Genomic DNA, 21,296 nt, shown 5'->3' with positions numbered 1-21,296 from the left:
CAGAGTACAGAAACAAGAACTATGTTTCAGGACTATACAAAAACTACATTTTAAGACCAACTTAAATGTTTATCAGCTATGAAATTCTTTCATTTTACAACTACTGAATAGTTTACTTTCTGCTTTTAATAGCAAACATATTAAAGAGCTCTGCAGCTCCAACAGAAACAGAGTCCTCAGCTAAATAAGTAGCACACATTACAGTCAAGCATTAAGCTAGTTTACAGTGTTTTAAACTTCTTTGAAAGATCTAGCAAACTTTCTATTCAAAAAATTCTCTCTCATGCAAAAAAAAAAAAAAAAAAATGGAGAAAGCACTTTGAAAAACTTCACTGATTAACTTCAGCAGGTTTTACCCTCTTTATCTCTAAGTTTGAAAACAGAGAAATTCCAGTTTCTCCTCACACGATCTTGCCTCCCACTTGCCGTTTGCTACAGTGAGGGCTCCACAGCGATGAACGACTGGACACTGTAGGTTACCACTATTCACCCAGTTCACATACTGTATATCATCCCCAAACACCCAGATCCAGCTACCCATCAGAAAGTTCAGCCCAATCCACACGTAATTACTCCGGACATCTTCAACCTTATTCTCAGCTGAGTGTTGCTCCATAGCTGATGACAGACTGGCCAAGTCCACATATCTGTCTCTACAGTGCTTCAAGGCCTCCATCCATGATTTGGGTTCTGACACCAGGATCATAGAGCGCACTGTGGCCGTACAAAAGAAGGGGAGTGGATCAACACAAGGCTCATCGAATAACTCACCATCTTTTAAAGCTCCACAAGGAAGTGTGCTTGGTGCTATGGTTCTGTTCTTGGAACTCACATTGTCAGGTTGCGTGCTTTTCCAAAACTGAGTCCCTAATTTGAAATTAGTCCAATACCAAGGGTTATTATACAACCCCATCCAAAAGTAAAGATTATCCACAAAAGTGTAGTGTATGCTTTGGATATAAACCACTAACGCAGTCAATTCTTCTTCTGTTTTCACAATAACTAGGTTCATATTCAATAATTTGCAATGAGTCTGAGCTTCTTTCCAGGCTTTATTTTCATTGACCAGTTTGAATTCCAGAGTGTAGTTAACATGTCTGAAGCAGATAAACGGGTGTTCCTCAAAACAAACGCGGTCATGCCAGAATCCTCTCCAATCGATCACTGCACAAAACAAACGGTTGAACCACCGGGAGTATGTGATAGGCTCATTGTTCACCCATCTCCATGTCTCTTTCAAAGGAGAATCTTGTTGAACTGTAGTTAGACCAATCCAGGCATAACCAGACTGAACCACAGCACGGATAATGTTGTTTTCCCTTTCATTAGATATGATCGCAAGACCAGCGTGATACGTTTCACAGTGTTGTTTTGCCTCCTGCCATATTTTGTTTTCTTTGACTAAGATCCAATCTCCAGAAACTTTCTTACACACAAAGAAGAGTTTATTGTCACATGTCCTGACAAACCAATATCCATCTTCCTTTAATGAGGCACACTTTCCAAACCAGTTGAAATAAGTGGATAAGGTATCATCCACCCAGTACCAAAAGCTATAATATCTATACAGTCCCACCCAAGAGAGCTGGTTGGCAGAACTGCTGAGATTCTTCACATTATTCTTATCCGAGAGTACTACGGTTTGTCCAGAATTATTTAGGCAATATGTCTTCGCATTTAACCATGACAATTGCTTCTCCACATGGATGATTTCCTTCACTAATCCTGGTACGGGTGTATCGGCAGAAGTATGGAGCACCAGTAGCAGGAAACTAAGAAGCCCAAACGTCTCCATGGTGAGAAAGCAGCAACTGTTACAAGAACATATCATGTTATACTAGTCTTCAGATTTATTTGCATGACGTCATAGTGATTTGAATAGAAAGCTTTGGGCTACTGCATAAAAACAACATAATTATTCAAATTTTCCACATTGAGAGTTTTAGGGTGCGTCCCAATAGCCAAAGTCTTTGCACAGGACCACTAGTCTTCTTACATGATGAACCAATGGGACACATTTATAACACAGTAACATAAAAATGAAAGTAAAGTTTTAAAAGAGCTTTATTTACACATTTTCTACATGTAATGCTACCATTTACAATTTGCAACAAACTTTACAATAAACTTCAACATTTCTGTTCAGAAGTCTCTTTGCCCCATTAGAAGTTTATCTAGGATGCATAAAGTTTTAATAATTTCCCCAGAACTCCATGTCGCAACACATACTGCAATCTACTACTATAAGCTAACACTAACACAGGTTACAAAGTTGAAAAGGTATTGCATAACAGGAATAAGTCACCTGTGACCCTTTACCAACTTATGCATCTGACAGAAAGATGAGTGTTTATCTGAGAAAAGAAAGTATTTAAATGAAATGTTACAGGGTATAATAGATACTGCCAAAACTAAATGATCTATCACACTTTACCAATTCAATTATGTGTATCTAACAAGGAGAGAAAATGTTTTCCTGAGAAAGGTGTGCATGTATGTAAAATTAAAAGTAAGTATTTAAATGAAAAGGTTAAGTGAGGATGCTGGTGTCTGTTCAGCTAATCTGTACTTTGCATTGGAAATTCTTCTCATCTCACGAGAAAGCAAAGCCTTGTGACAAACACAAAGTTCTGGCATGAAACTCTAGATGGTGCAGTCTGATAGGTCTTACTCAATGTGACATAATGACATCATTAACACATGGCACAGCTGATTGGTTCTCTTCTCTATTGGTAGCTAATGAGCTCACTGCACAACATTCAAATATATGACTATAAAGAAGTGCTTGCTGTAGCAGTTGCAGCATGCTTCAGAAACCCTCCACCTTCCCCAGCTCCACCTGTATAGAACTGCTACAGGGTGATTCATGTATGCTATATGGGGGTTATTCCAAGTATGTTATATGTGCAGCAGCAGCATTTCTAACATGCTCACAGCAGCATATTGTGGATGTATTGGCATTAGCAAGTAGAGATCGACCGATATGGGATTTTCTATAACCGATGCCGATGTTTAGAGGTCAGGGTCAGCTGATGGCCGATATGTGCTGCCGATTTTTAGGGCCGATATCTTGAAGTTCTCCCCTTTATTTGCATGCTAAAATGTCAATCTAAAAAGGATGCACATCATTTCTAAACTTTACATCATGAACAATGAACACAATGAACCATCTTGATTTTGTGCACTGCACAGTATTATTATAAAAGATTTAACCAAAGTTAACCAAACAAATCAAACTGACCAAGTATTAAATATATAAAACAGATAATATAAAAACTGTCAATAATTTACATAAAAGTTTAAGAGCCGAGATTAATGTTAAAATTTAAATGATTTATATACGTAACTGAGAGGACCTGCCAGCAGATGGCGGCAAGACACTGATTTAATTAGTGAATCATATCATTCATTTGATTGAACAGCTGATTCATTCCTGAATAAAGCAAATGACTCTCTTTATGAATGAGAAATTGAATCATTTCACTAGATTCGTTTAAAAATGCACGTTCATTCATAAACGAAACACCGCTGTTTAAATGGAGATGCACAGCGGCTCAGTTGTGACTTGTTTCAGAATACTTTTGACGACAAAAGAGAGCAAAATCTTATTTTTTAGGATGAAATAAAGCAAAATCAGGCAATAGTGTAATCCGCCTGCCACCCACCCGCACTTATATTTTTCTCTGATTTAGCAAACCGCACGTGATCGTCCTATTACAATTATTCTAATTCTTAGTTTTGCATGCTGATATGATGAATGGATGGTTCATTTTAACAGCTGATCATCACATCGCTGCAGACTTACAGTATATATAGGCTTAATCACTCGTGCTTTTAAGCCAAATCCGTGCTGAAAAAAATAACTTTTACTTACATCTGAACGTGGCCATAGTTATAAACTCGCAGTATCTGAGGTGATGGAGAGGACGGCGCGGTCAGGTGCAATCATCAAAATATATTTAAAAGGAAGCTGGCGCCACGGTCCTGACCACATAACTCAGGTTCAGATTTTAGAAAATGTAGTTAATGTTTACATCATTATTGATTTATCTCATCCACGCGCGACCCACCCACAAGTTATACGAATGTATTTTTTTATTACCCGACCCAACCTGCGGATATAACCTCCTTCCGTGCATCACTGTCTCCGAGCGAGGCGGAGTAATCACAACGCTGCATTGTTTGTGAGAGCCGCAGCGTTCTCCACCCCACGCAGAGTGAAATTCTCTGACTCCAATACAGGAAAAATAAAACAGAACTTATAACACTGGGGCTAATATGTTAGCAAACAAGCTGCTGATCGTTTTAGACTACAGTCTTTAAACTTAACTGCAAACCTTTAACCAGCTGTAGCATTATGCCAGTTACCGACGGTTCTATGCTTTCTTTCACTAAGTGAAAGCAAAACTTCATAGTTTACTAGTAATATATAGTACATATATGGCCATGGGACTTTGAAATATCAGAATTTAATCCTTACCTTGATCTCTCAGAAATGTTATTGAATCTTACAAAAGTTTTGGCTTGGGGTCCTTCACAGCAGCGCAATATACCGCACCAAAAACACGGGGCTGCCCGCAGACGTGCCTGACTTTAAATCGGCGCTACTAAACACGGATATCGGCCGATGCCGATATATTAAAAAACGGCAAATATCGGCCGGACGATATATCGGTCGACCTCTATTAGCAAGTCTCTGTACTTGCTCTGCTGCCGCAGAAGCAGCGTAGCAAATCTATTCTGCCAAGACCAAACACATTAACACTGTCATGTACATTACAATGTCAATCCCTCTGAGAGTTGTCAGCAACTGATGACTGTCAGCAACTGTCAGAAAATAAACATATACTAAGGAAGAGTTATTTCATGTAAATGACAGTTTAACTTATCACTACTCAGATAAACAAGTAGCACACTTATAGTCAAGCATTTAGCTAATTTTACAGTGATTCTGACTTTTTTTTAAAGATCTGGCAAACTTTCTATTCAAAAATGATCTATCATGCAAATAAGGATACTACTTTTGATGAAACTTCAGCAGGTTTTTGTCTCTCTTTATCTCTAAGTTTGAAAACAGAGAAATTCCAGTTTCTCCTCACACGATCTTGCCTCCCACTTGCCGTTTGCTACAGTGAGGGCTCCACAGCGACGAGCAACTGGACACTGTAAGTTTTCACCATTCACCCAGTTTACATACTGTATATCATCTCCATACACCCAGATCCAGCTACCCATCAGAAAGTTCAGACCAATCCACACGTAATTACTCTGGACACGTTCAACCTTATTCTCAGCTGTGTGTTGCTCCATAGCTGATGACAGACTGGCCAAGTCCACATATCTGTCTCTACAGTGCTTCAAGGCCTCTATCCATGATTTGGGTTCTGACACCAGGATCATAGAGCGCACTGTGGCCGTACAAAAGAAGGGGAGTGGATCATCACAAGGCTCATCGAATAACTCACCATCCTTTAAAGCTCCACAAGGCATTCTGTCTAGTATTATGGGTCTGTTCATGGAATCCACATTATCAGGTTGCATGCTATTCCAATACTGAGTCCTTAATAGGGTACTAGACCAATACCAAGGGTTATTATACAACCCCATCCAAAAGTAAAGATCATCTACAAAAGTGTTGTGTATGCTTTGGATATAAACCACTAACGCAGTCAATTCTTCTTCTGTTTTCACAATAACTAGGTTCATGTTCAACAGCTTACAATGAGTCTGAGCTTCTTTCCAGACTTTATTTTCACTGACCAGTTTAAATTCCAGATTGAGGTCAGCATGCCTGAAGCAGATAAACGGGTGTTCCTCAAAACAAACGCGGTCATGCCAGAATCCTCTCCAATCAATCACTGCACAAAACAAAGCTCTGAACCACCGGGAGTATGTGATAGGCTCGTTATTCACCCATCTCCATGTCTCTTTCAAAGGAGAATCTTGTTGAACTGTAGCGAGACCAATCCAGGCAAAACCAGTTGGTACCATAGCACTGATAAAGCTGTTGTTCCCTTGATTAGATATGATCGCGAGACCAGCATGATTTGTTTCACAGTGTTGTTTTGCCTCCTGCCATGTTTTGCTATCTTTGACTAAGACCCAATCTCCAGAAACCCCTTTACACAAGTAGTTTAGTAGTATGTCACATGGTGTGGTTTGCCAGAATCCAAGCCTGTTTAATGAAGCACATTTTCCAAACCAGTTGAAATAAGTGGATTCGGTCGCATCCACCCAGTACCAGATGGAATAAACTCTAAACAGTCCGACCCAAGAGAGTTGGTTGGCAGAACTGCTGAAATTCTTCGTAACATTCTTATCCAAGAATGCGAAGGGTTGTCCAGCAGTATTTAGGCAATATGATGTTGCATCATACCATGACTTTTTCTGCTCCACATGGATGATTTCCTTCACTAATCCTGGTACGGGTGTATCGGCAGAAGTATGGAGCACCAGCAGCATGAAGCTAAGAAACCCAAACATCTCCATGGTAAGACAGACAGCAACTATCACAAGAACATGTCATGTTAAAATAGTCATGAGTTTCATTTGCATGACGTCATAGTGATTTGAATATAAAGCTTTGGGCTATTGTGTAAAGACAACAAGGACATTTAAGTTTACCAGAATTAAAATGAGGGGGGAAAAATCAAAAACATTCAATCTTATAGTTATCTAACCTAACTTTGAAGGTGCCCAAGAGTTTGAACTTCCAAAATGCAATTTAAATGCAGTTTCAAAGGACTCCGATCCCAGCCAAGGAAGAAGAATCTTATCTAGCGAAACAATTAATTATTTTCTAAAAAAAAAATGTAATTCATATACTTTTTAACCTCAAATGCATACATACTCTATGCACTCCATTTCTCTGATGCATACTCTTTTCACTCTGGTTCAAGACAGTTAGAGTATGTCGAAAAACTCCCATTTCATTTTCTCCTCCAAGTTCAAAATCATCTGACATTACTGCAGATGTACCGACCCCGTGTTTACAAAGTGAACACAGGAGCGTTGCTGAGAATTCATGGCCCTGTGCACTGACTCAGCTAAGGGGCCCCCCTAAAAACTAAAAATTACGTTCTAACTAAAAAATTTTGCGTCACCCCTCTCACTCGGGTCCTACTCGCACCCGTTCCGAGCGGGTCTCGAACCCAGGTCTCCAGCATGGAAGGCGGACGCACTAACAAGGAAGCTAAAGGCTGCAACTTCTATCAACGGTCGCTAGTGCGTCTCTTGAGAACGGGGAGTTAGGTTTACCTGCACTGTTCGCGATCGCAATATCACGCACGGGTGTTGTTTTGCGATCGCAATCCTACGTTTCTGGGGGGAGGGGGATCGCGATGGGCCCCCCCTCGCCAAGGGCCCCTGTTACTCTGTTCCACTATTACCCCCTGTCCGACGCCCTTGAGTGAACATGCAAAGAAGGTCAAACGCCCTTTATAAAAAAAAGGTAAAACAGCAATGTAGGATGCATATGAAGGGGCATTTAGATGTATTTATTACACGTTAATGCAGCTATATTTGAAATTATTTTAAAAGTGAAAAGATACTTTGAATGTGAAATTAAAACCGCCAGTAGGTGGCAGCAAGTAAGTCATTGCAATTGAACCAAATAATTTAAACGGATGATTTATTTAGGAACGAAACACCGTCATGATGCTCAGAGACGCAAAACAGTACTGTGGATGTGTTTGGAATGATTTTTGTTTGCAAAATTGAGCAAAAACAGGAAATATGCTTTCTAAAACGTAAGTGTATTAATATTTCACTTATTAATATTACACTACAATATACAGTCAGGCCCAAAATTATTCATATCCCTGGCAAATTTTGACTTAAACTTACTTTTATTGAATCAGCAAGTTTTTTCAATCACAGGCTTCTCCCAAAAGATAATAAGACAATGTCATTGTGGAAAAAAAAATATATTTCTCAGCTTTTATTTACATTTGAACAAAAAGTGGCATGTCCAAAATTATTAATACCCTTCTCAATAATCAATAGAAAAGCCTTTATTGCTATTACAGCAATCAAACGCTTCCTATAATTGTTGACCAGCTGTTTGCATGTCTCCACTGGTATTTTGGCCATTAGTGATGAGCTCCAACTCTTTCAGGTTGGAGGGTCTCCTTGCCATCACCCTGATCTTTAGCTCCCTCCACAGATTCTCAATTGGATTTAAGTCAGGACTCTGGCTGGGCCACTGCAAAACGTTAATGTTTTTGTCTGCTAACCATTTCTTCACCACTTTTGCTGTGTGTTTTGGGTCGTTGCCGTGCTGAAATGTTTACTGGTGCCCAAGGCCAAGTTTCTCTGCAGACTGCCTGATGTTGTTGTTGATTTTGATGTATTGCTCCTTTTTCATGGTGCCGTTTACTGTGATTAGGTTCCCTGGTCCACCGGCTAAAAAAACACCCCCAAAACATTAGGTTCCCACCACCATGTTTGACAGTGGGGATGGTGTTCTTAGGGTTGAAGGCTTCTACTTTTTTACGCCAAATGAAGGCTACATCATTGTGGCCAAACATTTCAATTTTTGTTTTATCTGACCATAAAACAGAAGACCTGAAGTCATCTTCTTTGTTCAGATGAGCATTTGCAAAGGCCAAGCAGGCTTTTGTGTGCCTTCTCTGGAGAAGTGTCCTTCTTGGTCTCGTCCGTGGAACCTTGTGGTGTGCAGTGTCTGTTGGAATGTCTGCCTTGAGATGTTGCCACCAGCAGAGCCCAGATTCATCAGGATGGCCTTGGTGGTGACCCTAGGATTCTTTTTTTGCACAAACCGCAGGTCCTCAGTGAGCTCCTTTGTCTTAGCCATGACTGTTCACAAACCAACAGCAGAGAGCTTGTTTTTCACTTGTTGAGTTGTATAAAACAGCTGTTCCCAATGAATCAGGGTTATTATGATGTTTTAAAACTGTCATGACTCTGGGCTGCAGCCTTTCCCTCCACCACACGATGTCGCTGTTTTCCCTTCCCTGCACTACACTTCCCTGATTGTTGCACCTGCCTTGATTTTGTCACCTGTCCACCCCAGCTGATCCTCATCATCACAGACTTTATAATCCCCACTCTTCCCTCACTCTGTGAGTCTGCATTGTTTCCTGTAACCTGTCTTCTGTGTATTTTGTGTTTCAGATCCTGGCTCTTGACCGTGTTTCTTGTTTTGTTCAGCTTATGTTTCAGTTTATGTTTAGTCTGCCGTGTTGGCTTTTTGTTTGGTTTGTTTTGTTATTATTCTCATCAAAACATCTACTCACCTGCAATTGGACCCAGACCTCATCCTTTACTCAACGTGACAGAATGCAGACTCCACAGATGGGTCCAGCGGGGAAGAATTTTTTTTTTGAGGCGGCGGTGGGGGCGGCGACCATCCCCTCTGCTCCCAAGACGGAGGGGATGTCCTTTGAGGCGGCGTCGGCAGCGCGCTTCGACTACATCTACGCCTGCCTGGCAATGGATGCCCGTGTCGCCGAGGAGATGCGAAGGCGCCCCTTCTTTGCGGTGGGGGTGGAGACGGAGTTTCGTGGGAAGGAGGCGGCTTCCACTTTCCCTGTTCCTGACGCGGCTGTGACCGCTCTCTCTGTTCCTGACGCGGCGGTGACCGCTCTCTCTGTTCCTGACGCGGCGGTGACCGCTCTCTCTGTTCCGGACGTGGCTGTGGCTGCGCGTCCTGTTCCTGACGCTGAGGCGGCTGCGCGTCCTGTTCCTGGCGCTGAGGCGGCTGCGCGTCCTGTTCCTGACGCTGAGGCGGCTGCGCGTCCTGTTCCTGACGCTGAGGCGGCTGCGCGTCCTGTTCCTGACGCTGAGGCGGCTGCGCGTCCTGTTCCTGACGCTGAGGCGGCTGCGCGTCCTGTTCCTGACGCTGAGGCGGCTGCGCGTTCTGTTCCTGACGCTGAGGCGGCTGCGCGTTCTGTTCCTGACGCTGAGGCGGCTACGCGTCCTGTTCCTGACGCTGAGGCGGCTGCGCGTCCTGTTCCTGACGCTGAGGCGGCTGCGCGTCCTGTTCCTGACGCTGAGGCGGCTGCGCGTCCTGTTCCTGACGCTGAGGCGGCTGCGCGTTCTGTTCCTGACGCTGAGGCGGCTGCGCGTTCTGTTCCTGACGCTGAGGCGGCTACGCGTCCTGTTCCTGACGCTGAGGCGGCTGCGCGTTCTGTTCCTGACGCTGAGGCGGCTGCGCGTTCTGGTCCTGACGCTGAGGCGGCTGCGCGTCCTGTTCCTGACGCTGAGGCGGCCACGCTTTCTGTTTCTGACGCGGAAGCGGCTGCGCTGCACGGGCCTGGCCCGCCATCCCTCCCCCTGAGTTGCCTTCCTCCGTACCTCCTCCCTCCAGACTTTGGGAACGTCTGGAAGCCGTTCCGTAGGGAGGGGGTACTGTCATGACTCTGGGCTGCAGCCTTTCCCTCCACCACACGATGTCGCTGTTTTCCCTTCCCTGCACTACACTTCCCTGATTGTTGCACCTGCCTTGATTTTGTCACCTGTCCACCCCAGCTGATCCTCATCATCACAGACTTTATAATCCCCACTCTTCCCTCACTCTGTGAGTCTGCATTGTTTCCTGTAACCTGTCTTCTGTGTATTTTGTGTTTCAGATCCTGGCTCTTGACCGTGTTTCTTGTTTTGTTCAGCTTATGTTTCAGTTTATGTTTAGTCTGCCGTGTTGGCTTTTTGTTTGGTTTGTTTTGTTATTATTCTCATTAAAACATCTACTCACCTGCAATTGGACCCAGACCTCATCCTTTACTCAACGTGACAACAACAGCTTGGACTATTTGGAATGGTATAGAACTTTGGATTTTCCCATAGACTGTGACAGTCTGCAAAGGGTATGAATAATTTTGGACATGTAAATAAAAGCTGAGAAATATTTTTTTCCACAATGATGCAACATCATACTCTTGTACATCATCATTTCTGGTCAAAACAAAAATTGCTGGTTGAATAAAATTAACTTTAAGTCAGAATTTGCCAGGGGTAACGCATGCTGTATGCAAACTGCTACTAAAAGCTAAGTTGCACAGTTGAAAAGGTACTGCATAACAGGAATAGGTCAACTCTGACCCTTTACCAATTAACACATATGCATCCGACAGAAGAAAGAGTGTTTACCTGAGAAAAGAAAGCATGTAAAAGGTTAAATGAGGATGCTGTATTCAGCTAATCTTTACTTTGCAATGGAAATTCACCTTGTCTCAAGAGAAACCAAAGCCTTGTGATAATAATTATGTCAGATCTAACCTGTCAGAAAATACAGATATACAGAAGAAACTGAATGTTAATGTTCAGAATTTAATCTTAATATACAGAATTTAATGTTAATGTCTCTCTTTATCTCTCTTTAGCCCTACTAAGCCACTTCTGGAAACAGAGAAATACCAAATCTAAAGACAAAAAAATGTACTGCATAACAGAAATAAGTCACCTGTGACCCTACCAACTCATGCGCATGTACCTGACACAAGAAAGAGTGTTTATGTGAGAAAAGAACACGCATTTGAAAAAATGTAAATGTAAATGTATTTAAATGTTCAGTGAGAACATTTTTGGCTGTTTAGCTAATCTGTACTTTGCAATTGAAATTCTTACTTCTTAAGAAATGTTGTTATAAACAATCAAGAGTACATACAATTTGTCAGACAATACAAAGAAAAAGGTCAATTTAATATCAGTGGAACAGCAGGAAGCTAAGTTGTTCAAACTTATGTAAGACCGTCGAGTGACTATTACAAGATCTGACGCCACGTTAAATAGTCTTCAAATGAATTTGAATGACGCCACAGTGAGCATTTACAAAGGAAAGTTTATTCTACGTTGATGAAACAAATGATATTCAAATTAAAGGAAAGGTTCACCCCAAAATTACAATTCAGAACTTCAGAAGTAGTGAATAGCATTTACAAGCTCAATGAGCAAAATTTATCTCTATAAGTGATGTTTCATTAACAAATTTCAGGAGGAGCTCGCGCAGATAATTAACACGGCCAATTCATCATCAGCAATCACTCCCTATCCAATCACTCTCCCTATCCCATTACTACAGTCCCTTTAAATAACCAAGCAGTCCTACCTTCAGCTATCTCTGATTCCAGCATCCCTCCCACCCCCCCTGTTTATTTTCTCCTCACCTCCAGCCAGGGGGGGAGCGCTATTGGGTTCGGGCCAAAGGCCGAGCTCGGACCCCTCTCCCTGGGCAGGGGGAGTGCCCCGGGCTCGGGAATGACTACCGAGCTCGGAGCCCTCTCCCGGACAGCATGCCAAACACGCTTAACTTTACGCTGTTTATTATATGCAAAAGCGAACTAGTGAATTTTACAATTTTAAAAAGTTACACTACTAGTCAAAAGTTTTTAAACAGTAAGAATTATCTTCTGCTCACCAAGCCTGTATTTATTTGATCCAAAATACAGCAAAAGCAGTAGTATTGTGACATATTTTTACTATTTAACTGCTTTCTATTTGAATGTATTTTAAAATGTCATTTATTCCTGTGATCAAAGCTAACTTTTCAGCATCATTACACAACTCTTGGTGTCCCATGATCTAACATGATGATTTGATGTTCAAAAAAATTATTATTATTATTATCAATATTTGAAACAGTTGAGTATTTTTTTCAGGATTCTTTGATGAATAGAAAGATCCAAGAATCAACATTTATCTGAAATAAAAAGCTATAACATTCAAAAGCTTGGAGTCAGTATTATTTTTTAAATAGAAATTAACACATTTATTTAGCAAGGATGCTTTAAATTGGTCAAAAGTGATGATAAAGACTTTAAGGCTTTATTATAATGCTACAAAAGATTCCAATTTCAGATAAATGCTGTTATTCTGAACTTTCTTTTTAACAATAAATGTTTTTTGAGAAGCAAATCAGAATATTAGAATGATTTCTGAAGGATCATGTGACTGGAGTAAAGATGCTAAAAATTCAGCTTTGAAATCACAGGAATAAATTACATTTTCAAATATATTCAAGTTGTAAATTTCATTTACATTTCAAAATTTTTACTGTTTTTGCTGTACTTTGGATCAAATAAATGCAGGCTTGGTGAGCAGAAGAAACTTCTTTAAAAAACATTAAAAATCTTGACTGGTAGTGTAAATATCCAAGACCTTGATTATGAATTCTATTATAAAACGCAATAGATGTATTGACGTTCACTTAACACAATTCAGATCTAAGATATATGCACAGTGAACTATAAAAAAAGATTTTGCAGATAATAAAAGCTATCAGTATTGCAAAAAGAAAACAATAGTTATCCTTCATCCGACGACAGCTCTGCAAGTGAAGACATAGCGACTAATAATCAACCACTTATAAACCAGTTTGTAAGCTAATGACCTTAGAAAGGATCTAATGGTGCATTCTGGTATAAACAGCCTGAGGCAACAGTGCTTGCAATGAATCCTTATCTGGATCTATGCATACTGGTCTGAAGTGGCTTAACTTGAAGGAAATTTGACTGGATCTGCAAAATAATATTTGAAATCATACAGAAAATAGTATAAAATATGATCTGAAATCTAAAAACCTAATCAGAAGCAGATGACGTCTGCAGCTACACTAACACAACAAATATTTCTATGAGTGCACATAAATGCAGCAACTGTAAAGGCTGGAACTGACAAATTGAATCAAACTACATGAAACAGTAGTCCAAAGGGGATGAAAAAAACATTTACTCACACACTCACCAGCCACTACTGGACACCTTGCTGTAGTACTGGGTTGGACTGCCCTTAGAAAAGCCTTAATTCTTTGTGGCATAAATTCAGTAAGATGCTAGAAACATTCCTTAGAGATTTTGGACCATTTTTACATGATAGCATAAACTGCAGATTTGTCGGCTGTACATCCTTATTGCACATCTCCCATTCTAGTACATCCCAACGGTGCTCTATTGGACTGAGATCTGGTGGGGCCATTTGAGTATGTTCAGTTCAGTTTGAGATGATTTTAGCGTGACATGGCACATTGCCCTGCTGGAAGTAGCCATCAGAAGACAGATACGCTGTGGTCATAAAGGGATGGACATGGTCAGCTTAACAACCTCAGTTTGTACAAAGCATGCCAAGAAAATATCCTTCACAACATTACACCACCAGCAGCCTGAATCACTGATACAAGACAGGATGGATCCATTTAGTTCTGATTACACAAAATTCTGACCATACCAGCAGAAATTAGACTTGAATTAGACCTGAATCCTTTTTCCAATCTTCTACTGTCCAATTTGGCTGAGCCTGTGTGAATTGCAGCCTCAGTATCTTGACAGGATTGGCACCCACTGTGGTCTTTCTTTTTCTGTAGCCCATCTGCTTTAAGGATCTTCTGCATAACTCGGTTGTAACGAGTGTTTATTTAAGTTACTGTTGCCTTTCTATCAGCTGAAACCTCTCTGGCCATTATCTTCTAACATCAACAAGGGATTTTCGCCTACAGAAATGCTGCTCGCTGGATATTTTTTCTTTTCCGACCATTCTCTGTAAACCCTAAACACGGTTGTGCGCAAAAATCCCAGTGGATCAGCAGTTTCTGAAATACTCAGAACAGCACATTGGGCACCAACATTCATGCCAAGTCACTTTAATCACACTGGGTTTCCATCCAAAGTTGCAACTAAACTAAAGTTGTGAACATCACGTAAAAAAATTGGCAATAAGCACTTTCCATCTAACGAGTCAAAGAGAACAAAATCATCACTTCCTGATAAACTGGCACTAAATATCACTAAGAAAAAGAAGGAGAAGCCACTGAATATAATACTTTTCATACATAATAAATAACTTGCGCCTCAGAGCGAGTAGACGAAACAAAGATGTGGTCATTGCTTTTTTTTAAAGTGCATGGAGGAATTTATAGACGGTTTGCATTTACGTCACACTTTGGTCAGTTACCCGGATGCACGGCCATATTTGTGATAATCAGATGTAAACAACAGCATGGATTGCACGGTTAATGTACTACTGAACACATTGTTCTGCTAATTTATCCTGTCTAAATCATTGGAAATGTGTGTGGATGCTGCTAAATCATAAAGAGAAGGACTTAGTAAGCAGGAAAGGAGGCAATATTTTATGAGCAGGATTATTCAAGATATTAGCCTAATATTTCACCTACCTGACTGGAAATGATAAGAACAAACATGAATGTTGTCAAGATTCTTGCCCTGGAAATCCTGGTTTAGCTTGGCCAACCACAAACACTTTTTGTGTTTCAGACAGTTTTTTGTATTTTTCATTGATTTGTTATAACTTTTGGCAGTCTGTAGTACTCCAAATGTTTTTCCCAGTCCGACCAATTAGTACAGCCCAAAACAGGACAATAATTGGCCATTTTCAGCAGCAATAATGAGCAAAATATGCGAGCTTCATTCGGTTCAGTGGCATTGTTTATGCTCAGTGCTGCCAATATGGCCGACTGATGACGCGTTGTGAAAACACTATATTCTGCAAATGCGTTTCCATCTCCTATTATTCAAATTAAAACTTTTTCACAGTGAAAAACCACCTCAAGCAAGCGTAAAAATTATTTTTTTTTTTTTTAAATTTGGCATTTACATGACTCATTTCAAATGTGATACTTTAAAATGCACATTAAAACAAAGTAATGGAAACATAGCTCATGTCTACATGCCTAAAAGCAGTTGCTGCCATGTGATTGGCTGATCAGATTTTTTTTTTTAAATTAGCAGTTAAACAGGTGTACCTCACAAAGTAGCCAGCAGGTGTATATAGTGTTTTCACGACGTGTCATCAATCGGCCATATTGGCGGAACTGAGCGTATACAATGCCACTGTATCAAACAAAACTTGCATTTGGCTGATTATCGCTGCTGAAAATGGTCATTTATTGTCATGTTTTGGGCTGTACTAATTGGTCGGACCAGGAAAAACGTTTGGAGTACTACAGACTGCCAAGAGTTAAAATAAATCAAGGAGAAGATGCAAGAAATTGTATGAGGAACAAAAGGCGTTTGGCCAAACTGAACCAGGATTTACAGGGCAGTATTCTTGACAACATTCATGTTTGTTCTTATCATTTATAGTCAGGTAGGTGACATATTAGGCTAATATCTTAATTAATACTGCTTGTGCATGTCTTTACCACCTATTAACTTTAGCTTGTCAAAATATTGCACCTTTCCTGCTAACTAAGTCCTTCTCTATATGATTTAGCAGCTTGTTTTTTTTTTTCTGTGGTTTGGACAGCATAAATTAGCAGAACAACATAGTCAGCAGTACATTAACCATGCAATCCATGCTGTTGTTTACATCCGAGTATCGCCAGTATGGCGGCGCATCCAGGTAACTGACCAAACTGTGACAAAGTGCAAACCCTATACAGATAAGTGTCTTTTTTTTTTTTGACATAATCTATTTAATTGAAATTTAACTGCAGTAAAATAAAATGATTAACTCATGTATTTATTGATTGATTGATTTACTAATTAACTAACTACCCTATTTGTGAAAACTGTTAATAGAGGATGACAATCACAGCAGACTGCTTTGAAAAGAGTGTTACTCATAGCAATACTTCAACTTAGCTTTTTCATTCCACCCAATTTTTAAACACTTTAAATGAACCTGCATCAACCAGAGCCCCAAACTGATCAAAATAGTCTTTAAAACAGCATTCAGATGCACACTGCTTTGCAAATCCAACCAAAGTATCTCATAACAAATTACCAGCATAACATCACAAATGTCCATGCTGACACATGTAGAGATGGAGAAAATACAGCTTAGGTAGTTAAGATGGTCTCCCAGTCTGACCAGCAGGAATAAACAGTAAAACTGACTCGCCTGTTCAAACTGGGAGAGCAGCAAACCAGCTTAGGCTGGTTTAAGATGTTTTTATCCACTAAGAGGAAATCAGGAATCAGTCAAAGATTAATGTCATTTTTTTTGTCTGTGATTGACAAGTGTCTGTTATTTATAGCTGGTTGTGTTCTCACTTCTCTTGCTAAAGGTCAAACTTCGGTTACCGTTACCAGTTCAAAATGCAAATCAAAGATGTACAGTGTGTTGTGCTATGGTATACTGAACAGCTAACGTTACGAGCATGACTGTAGCCTATTCTGGTGCTGATCTCACAAAGGAAGAGATGATACAGTCATCATCAGCACTGACAGGCAGGTGCCAATGATGACAAATCATCGCCGCCGCGATGACAGCTTCATTCGCACCCTGGATTGAATCGAACAAATGAATGAATACAACGACAATTCCCATCATTCGACTTACCCAAAATCTTGATCCATAGATTTAAAGAAGAATTTGTAGCTGTTGACCGGTCGGTTGCTGAGGACATTTTTGAAATCTGCCAAAGTTACCTTCTCCGGAGCTACTGACAGTTTCACCAAATAAGGAGTTTCCTCCTCGTCTATATGGTAAATGATTTTAGTCTCCGCCATGAGAATATGGTGGGAACAATTGCCGGAGAACAGCGCGTGTTCCTGATGCTGTCTATACAGACGTGAGGCGACAATAAATAAAATATCTAAAATAACGGATGCTAAATGAATACAATCACGCATTTGGCGCGATTGAAGCTATGAATTAAGCGACTTTGTAAAGCTAGGGCTAAGAACACAGCCATTATGGAGACCTGATAGATGTCTAGTGCAGCCCACTATGCGGAGGTTCTGCTGCCTGTGTTACCGAAACAGGAAGGAAAGGTTCACATCCTTGAGAGAATCAGCCTGGAATATCCGAGCCGTTCTTCTGCGCCGTGCTGCCATCGTGTGCTAGACAGAAGCCATGCACTCAGTCTGGATTCAAGTTGGATTTGAATTAAAGGGATAGTTCACCAAAAAATGAAAATTCTGTCATTAATTACTCACCCTCGTGTCGTTTCAAACCCTTAAGACCTTTGTTCATCTTCGTAACACAAATATTTTAAAGAAATTTGAAAGCTTTCTGACCATGCATAGACAGCGAGGATCCTTCCATCATGTTCAAGGCCCAGAAAGGTACCAAGAATATCAACAAAATAGTCCATGTGACATCAGTGGTTCAACAATAATTTTATGAAGCTACAAGAATACTTTTTGTGTGCAAAAAACAAAACAAAAGTAACAACTTTATTCGACATTTCTTCTGCTCTGCGTCACATATTAAGTTTGAAACACTGTCACATGGACTCCCAGGTAAAAAAAAAAAAAAAAGTGCACTAAAATACACTTTTCAGTAATGTACTAAAAGTGCTCTATTTTCACACACTAATTTATTGTACAAAAATTGTAATAAGTATATGTTAAGATAAACTTAATAGGCTACCATCTAAGTGTACTCAACTGTGCTATTTTGAGACACCCTGAAATTGAACTAAAATGTGCTTTTAACATACTATATCTTTATTTAAAAAACATATTTAGTTACAACTAGAAATACACTTGAACCCTAATTTTAAACATTTATAAATATATTTAAGAATAGTTTAAAGTATAATAGTCATATATTAAAAAAAATACAAACTGTGAAAAAAGTGTGCTAAAATACACTTTAAGTACACTAAATATACTTTTTTGTATTGTACTAAAAGTGCTCTATTTTTGCACACTAATTTTGTACTTAAAGGTGCAGTGTGTAATATTTAAGATTATCTCTAGACAGAAATGCAATATCATATACATAACTATGTTTTCAGGGGTGAATAAAGACCTTACTTAATTAACCATTATGTTTTTATTACCTTACAATTACCAGTTTATATCTACATACACCGCGGGTCCCCTCACATGGAAGCCGCCGTTATGTTTCTACTGTAGCCCTGAACGGACAAACTGCTCTACAGATCGCGTTTCATCACTGCTGTTCTTGGGAAAAAACACTGACACAATGATGAACAAGTAACTGCAATATTCACAATAACATCGTTTTATTGAATTGTCAAGTAAATATAATTCTCTTATTTACGTTTTAAAAGAAACTTCATTATTCTTTGCTGTCTGAAACGACGACATCTTAATCGCGTGTCGGTTGCCGTAGTTTCTGTAAAGGGAGGGGTGAGCGGTGGACGGAGCCGTTGGTTGCAATCAGGTTGCAATTCAAAACTTAACCGCTAGATGCCGCAAAAATCTACACACTGCACCTTTAATGTACTAAAAAAATAGTATTAAGTATATTTTAGGATAAACTTAATACAATCTAAGTGTACTCAACTGTGCTATTTTGAGACACCATGAAATAAAACTAAAATGTGCTTTTAACATACTATATCTGTATTTAAAAAAACTATATATAGTTACAAATACACTTGAACCCTACTTTTGAACATTTATAAGTATATTTATGACTAATTTAAAGTATCCCTTCTGCATGCCCATCCTTGGCTTTCCTGATCATTCCTTGACAGTATTTTTTTAAATGTTAGTTAATAAAAATTTATTGTATATTGTTACCCCTTAATTAAAATTTTGTGTTAAAGTGCCCCTATTATGCCTTTTCAAATAGGATATTTCATGTAGTGTGTCATGTAGCTGTATGTGAACATAAACTATCTGCAAAGTTGTGACGCTGATAGTGCACTATAAATAAAGTTTTTGTCTATCAAAAAAAAGAGTCGGCTCACATTCGCCTAAACGAGTCGTCAGCAATTCGAATCTTTTTTCTGTAACGGCCACACGTCACGAGCTACACATTTGCATAATGTCCGCCCACGTTCAATTTCGCGAACAACTTGCCCGCCCACAAACAGCAGGCCTACCATTTTCACGTGGATTAACGTTACATCATGTCAAGAAGACGCCCTGCGCTGTGACAGCCTGTGAGAGTGAATTTGTTTTATATGCCCTTCCAAAAGATGAAACTATCAGTGGTTAACATAAATTTTTTCAACACCTCAGCAGTCCAATGCCAATCTTGTGTTGTGTTCGCGTCATTTTACTGATGACTGCTTTTCTAATCTTGGGGAGTAACGTTACAACGCGGGATTCACCAAACGCTTGGTTTTAAAAAATGGATCAGTGCCCAGTTTATTTGGACCGGCTTGCTCCTCTGAACTTCTACCTGTAAGTATGATTTATAATTGATGATTGTATTTTCTAGCGATCGTTCAAAATACGTCTTTGTGTACGTTATGGTGTGTAACAACCCCGCACATGTCTTGGTAACCGGCTAACTTGCGTTTCTGTAGTTCTGTTGTTCAGCTGTGAGTGCAATGTAGTCTAAAAAGTCTTGTGATTGATGCAGCTTGACTGTCTGTCTGCCTTATTAGTTTAAGTAATGATAATGATAAACGATGGCTTAACGCAGTGTTATGGATTGTACAATGTTGAAGTTCACAACGTAGAGGTGTGCCCGGTTCGCTTACAAAAGCAAATTGCAAACACTGTCCACAGTTAACATATGACACCCACTGAGAAACGTCCTGCTCCGGTCGTGCTTGCAAAACAGTTTCTTGTCTATGTGCCACTTCAACCGTTTCATCGTCAGACTCCGGCTCGAATTGATAGGGTAAAATCGAGGCTATCTTTTCTATGCATTAACAGGTCTCCGCAGCTGTCATTCAGTTATGCCAATGGGCGTTTCGTTTTGCGCTGTAGCGGTAGACCAATCCAAAAGGACTGCACCATCTGACCAATCACAGCAGTGAGGGCTCACGGAAAGGAGGGGTTTAGAGAGACTGATTCTTCGAACTGCTTCAAACGAGTCGTTTACGAATCATTTAGAAACGGGGTAAAAATAAATCTAATTTTGGAGAAAACTAAAGTGTTTTTTGAACTTGCATACATGTAAACCTGTTTTAAGAGACTATTACAACAATATTAACTACCTTTAAAATGGCATAATAGGGGCACTTTAAAATAAATTTAAACAAATATGCTTTTTCAACTTAGAATTATACAGTTTATGCTTGAATTCAAATTAAATCACTAAATGGGAAATTTAAATGTGAAGATTAAAAACGAAACATCCAAAATAATTTAAATAAACACAATTATTTTTCGGTATAAATTACTCATTTTATAGTACACCGTTTAGAAAAAAAAAAAACATCTCATCAGTGATATCACATACAGAAAATGTAATTAATGTAATGTTTCTTTGGTAATAAATTAGTTTGTGTTCATGGTTCAAGGTACAAAAACAATTTCTTTTTTCAGAATGTTATTTTAAAACATTTTTTTTAATTAATCCAAAAAACATTAGGATTAGGATTATGGATGATGATTGCAAATGTCTGTACTAATGGTTTCCAGTTCAAAAACCATCAAAAACCTCAAAAAGGTGTAATAAATCTTTAACATTACAGGCACATCATGAGCCTACAATTGTGATGA

At 39.6% G+C, this 21,296-nt stretch overlaps 1 protein-coding gene across 1 annotated transcript in view; it reads right to left on the bottom strand.

Annotated features, from left to right (window-relative positions):
• dvl1b (dishevelled segment polarity protein 1b) overlaps window positions 1-17,665 on the bottom strand; it is a 74,095-nt gene extending 56,430 nt beyond the window's left edge. Inside the window, exon 1 of the mRNA XM_073825835.1 lies at window positions 17,257-17,665. Coding sequence (XP_073681936.1) covers window positions 17,257-17,549 — 293 coding nt within the window. The 5' untranslated portion in view covers window positions 17,550-17,665. The remainder of the gene's footprint in view (window positions 1-17,256) is intronic.
• Window positions 17,666-21,296: the final 3,631 nt, after the last annotated feature.

The sequence above is a fragment of the Garra rufa genome, chromosome 20, assembly GCF_049309525.1.
Source record: "Garra rufa chromosome 20, GarRuf1.0, whole genome shotgun sequence".
Taxonomy (NCBI): Eukaryota; Metazoa; Chordata; class Actinopteri; order Cypriniformes; family Cyprinidae; genus Garra; species Garra rufa.
This window is presented reverse-complemented; position numbering and strand designations above follow the sequence as displayed.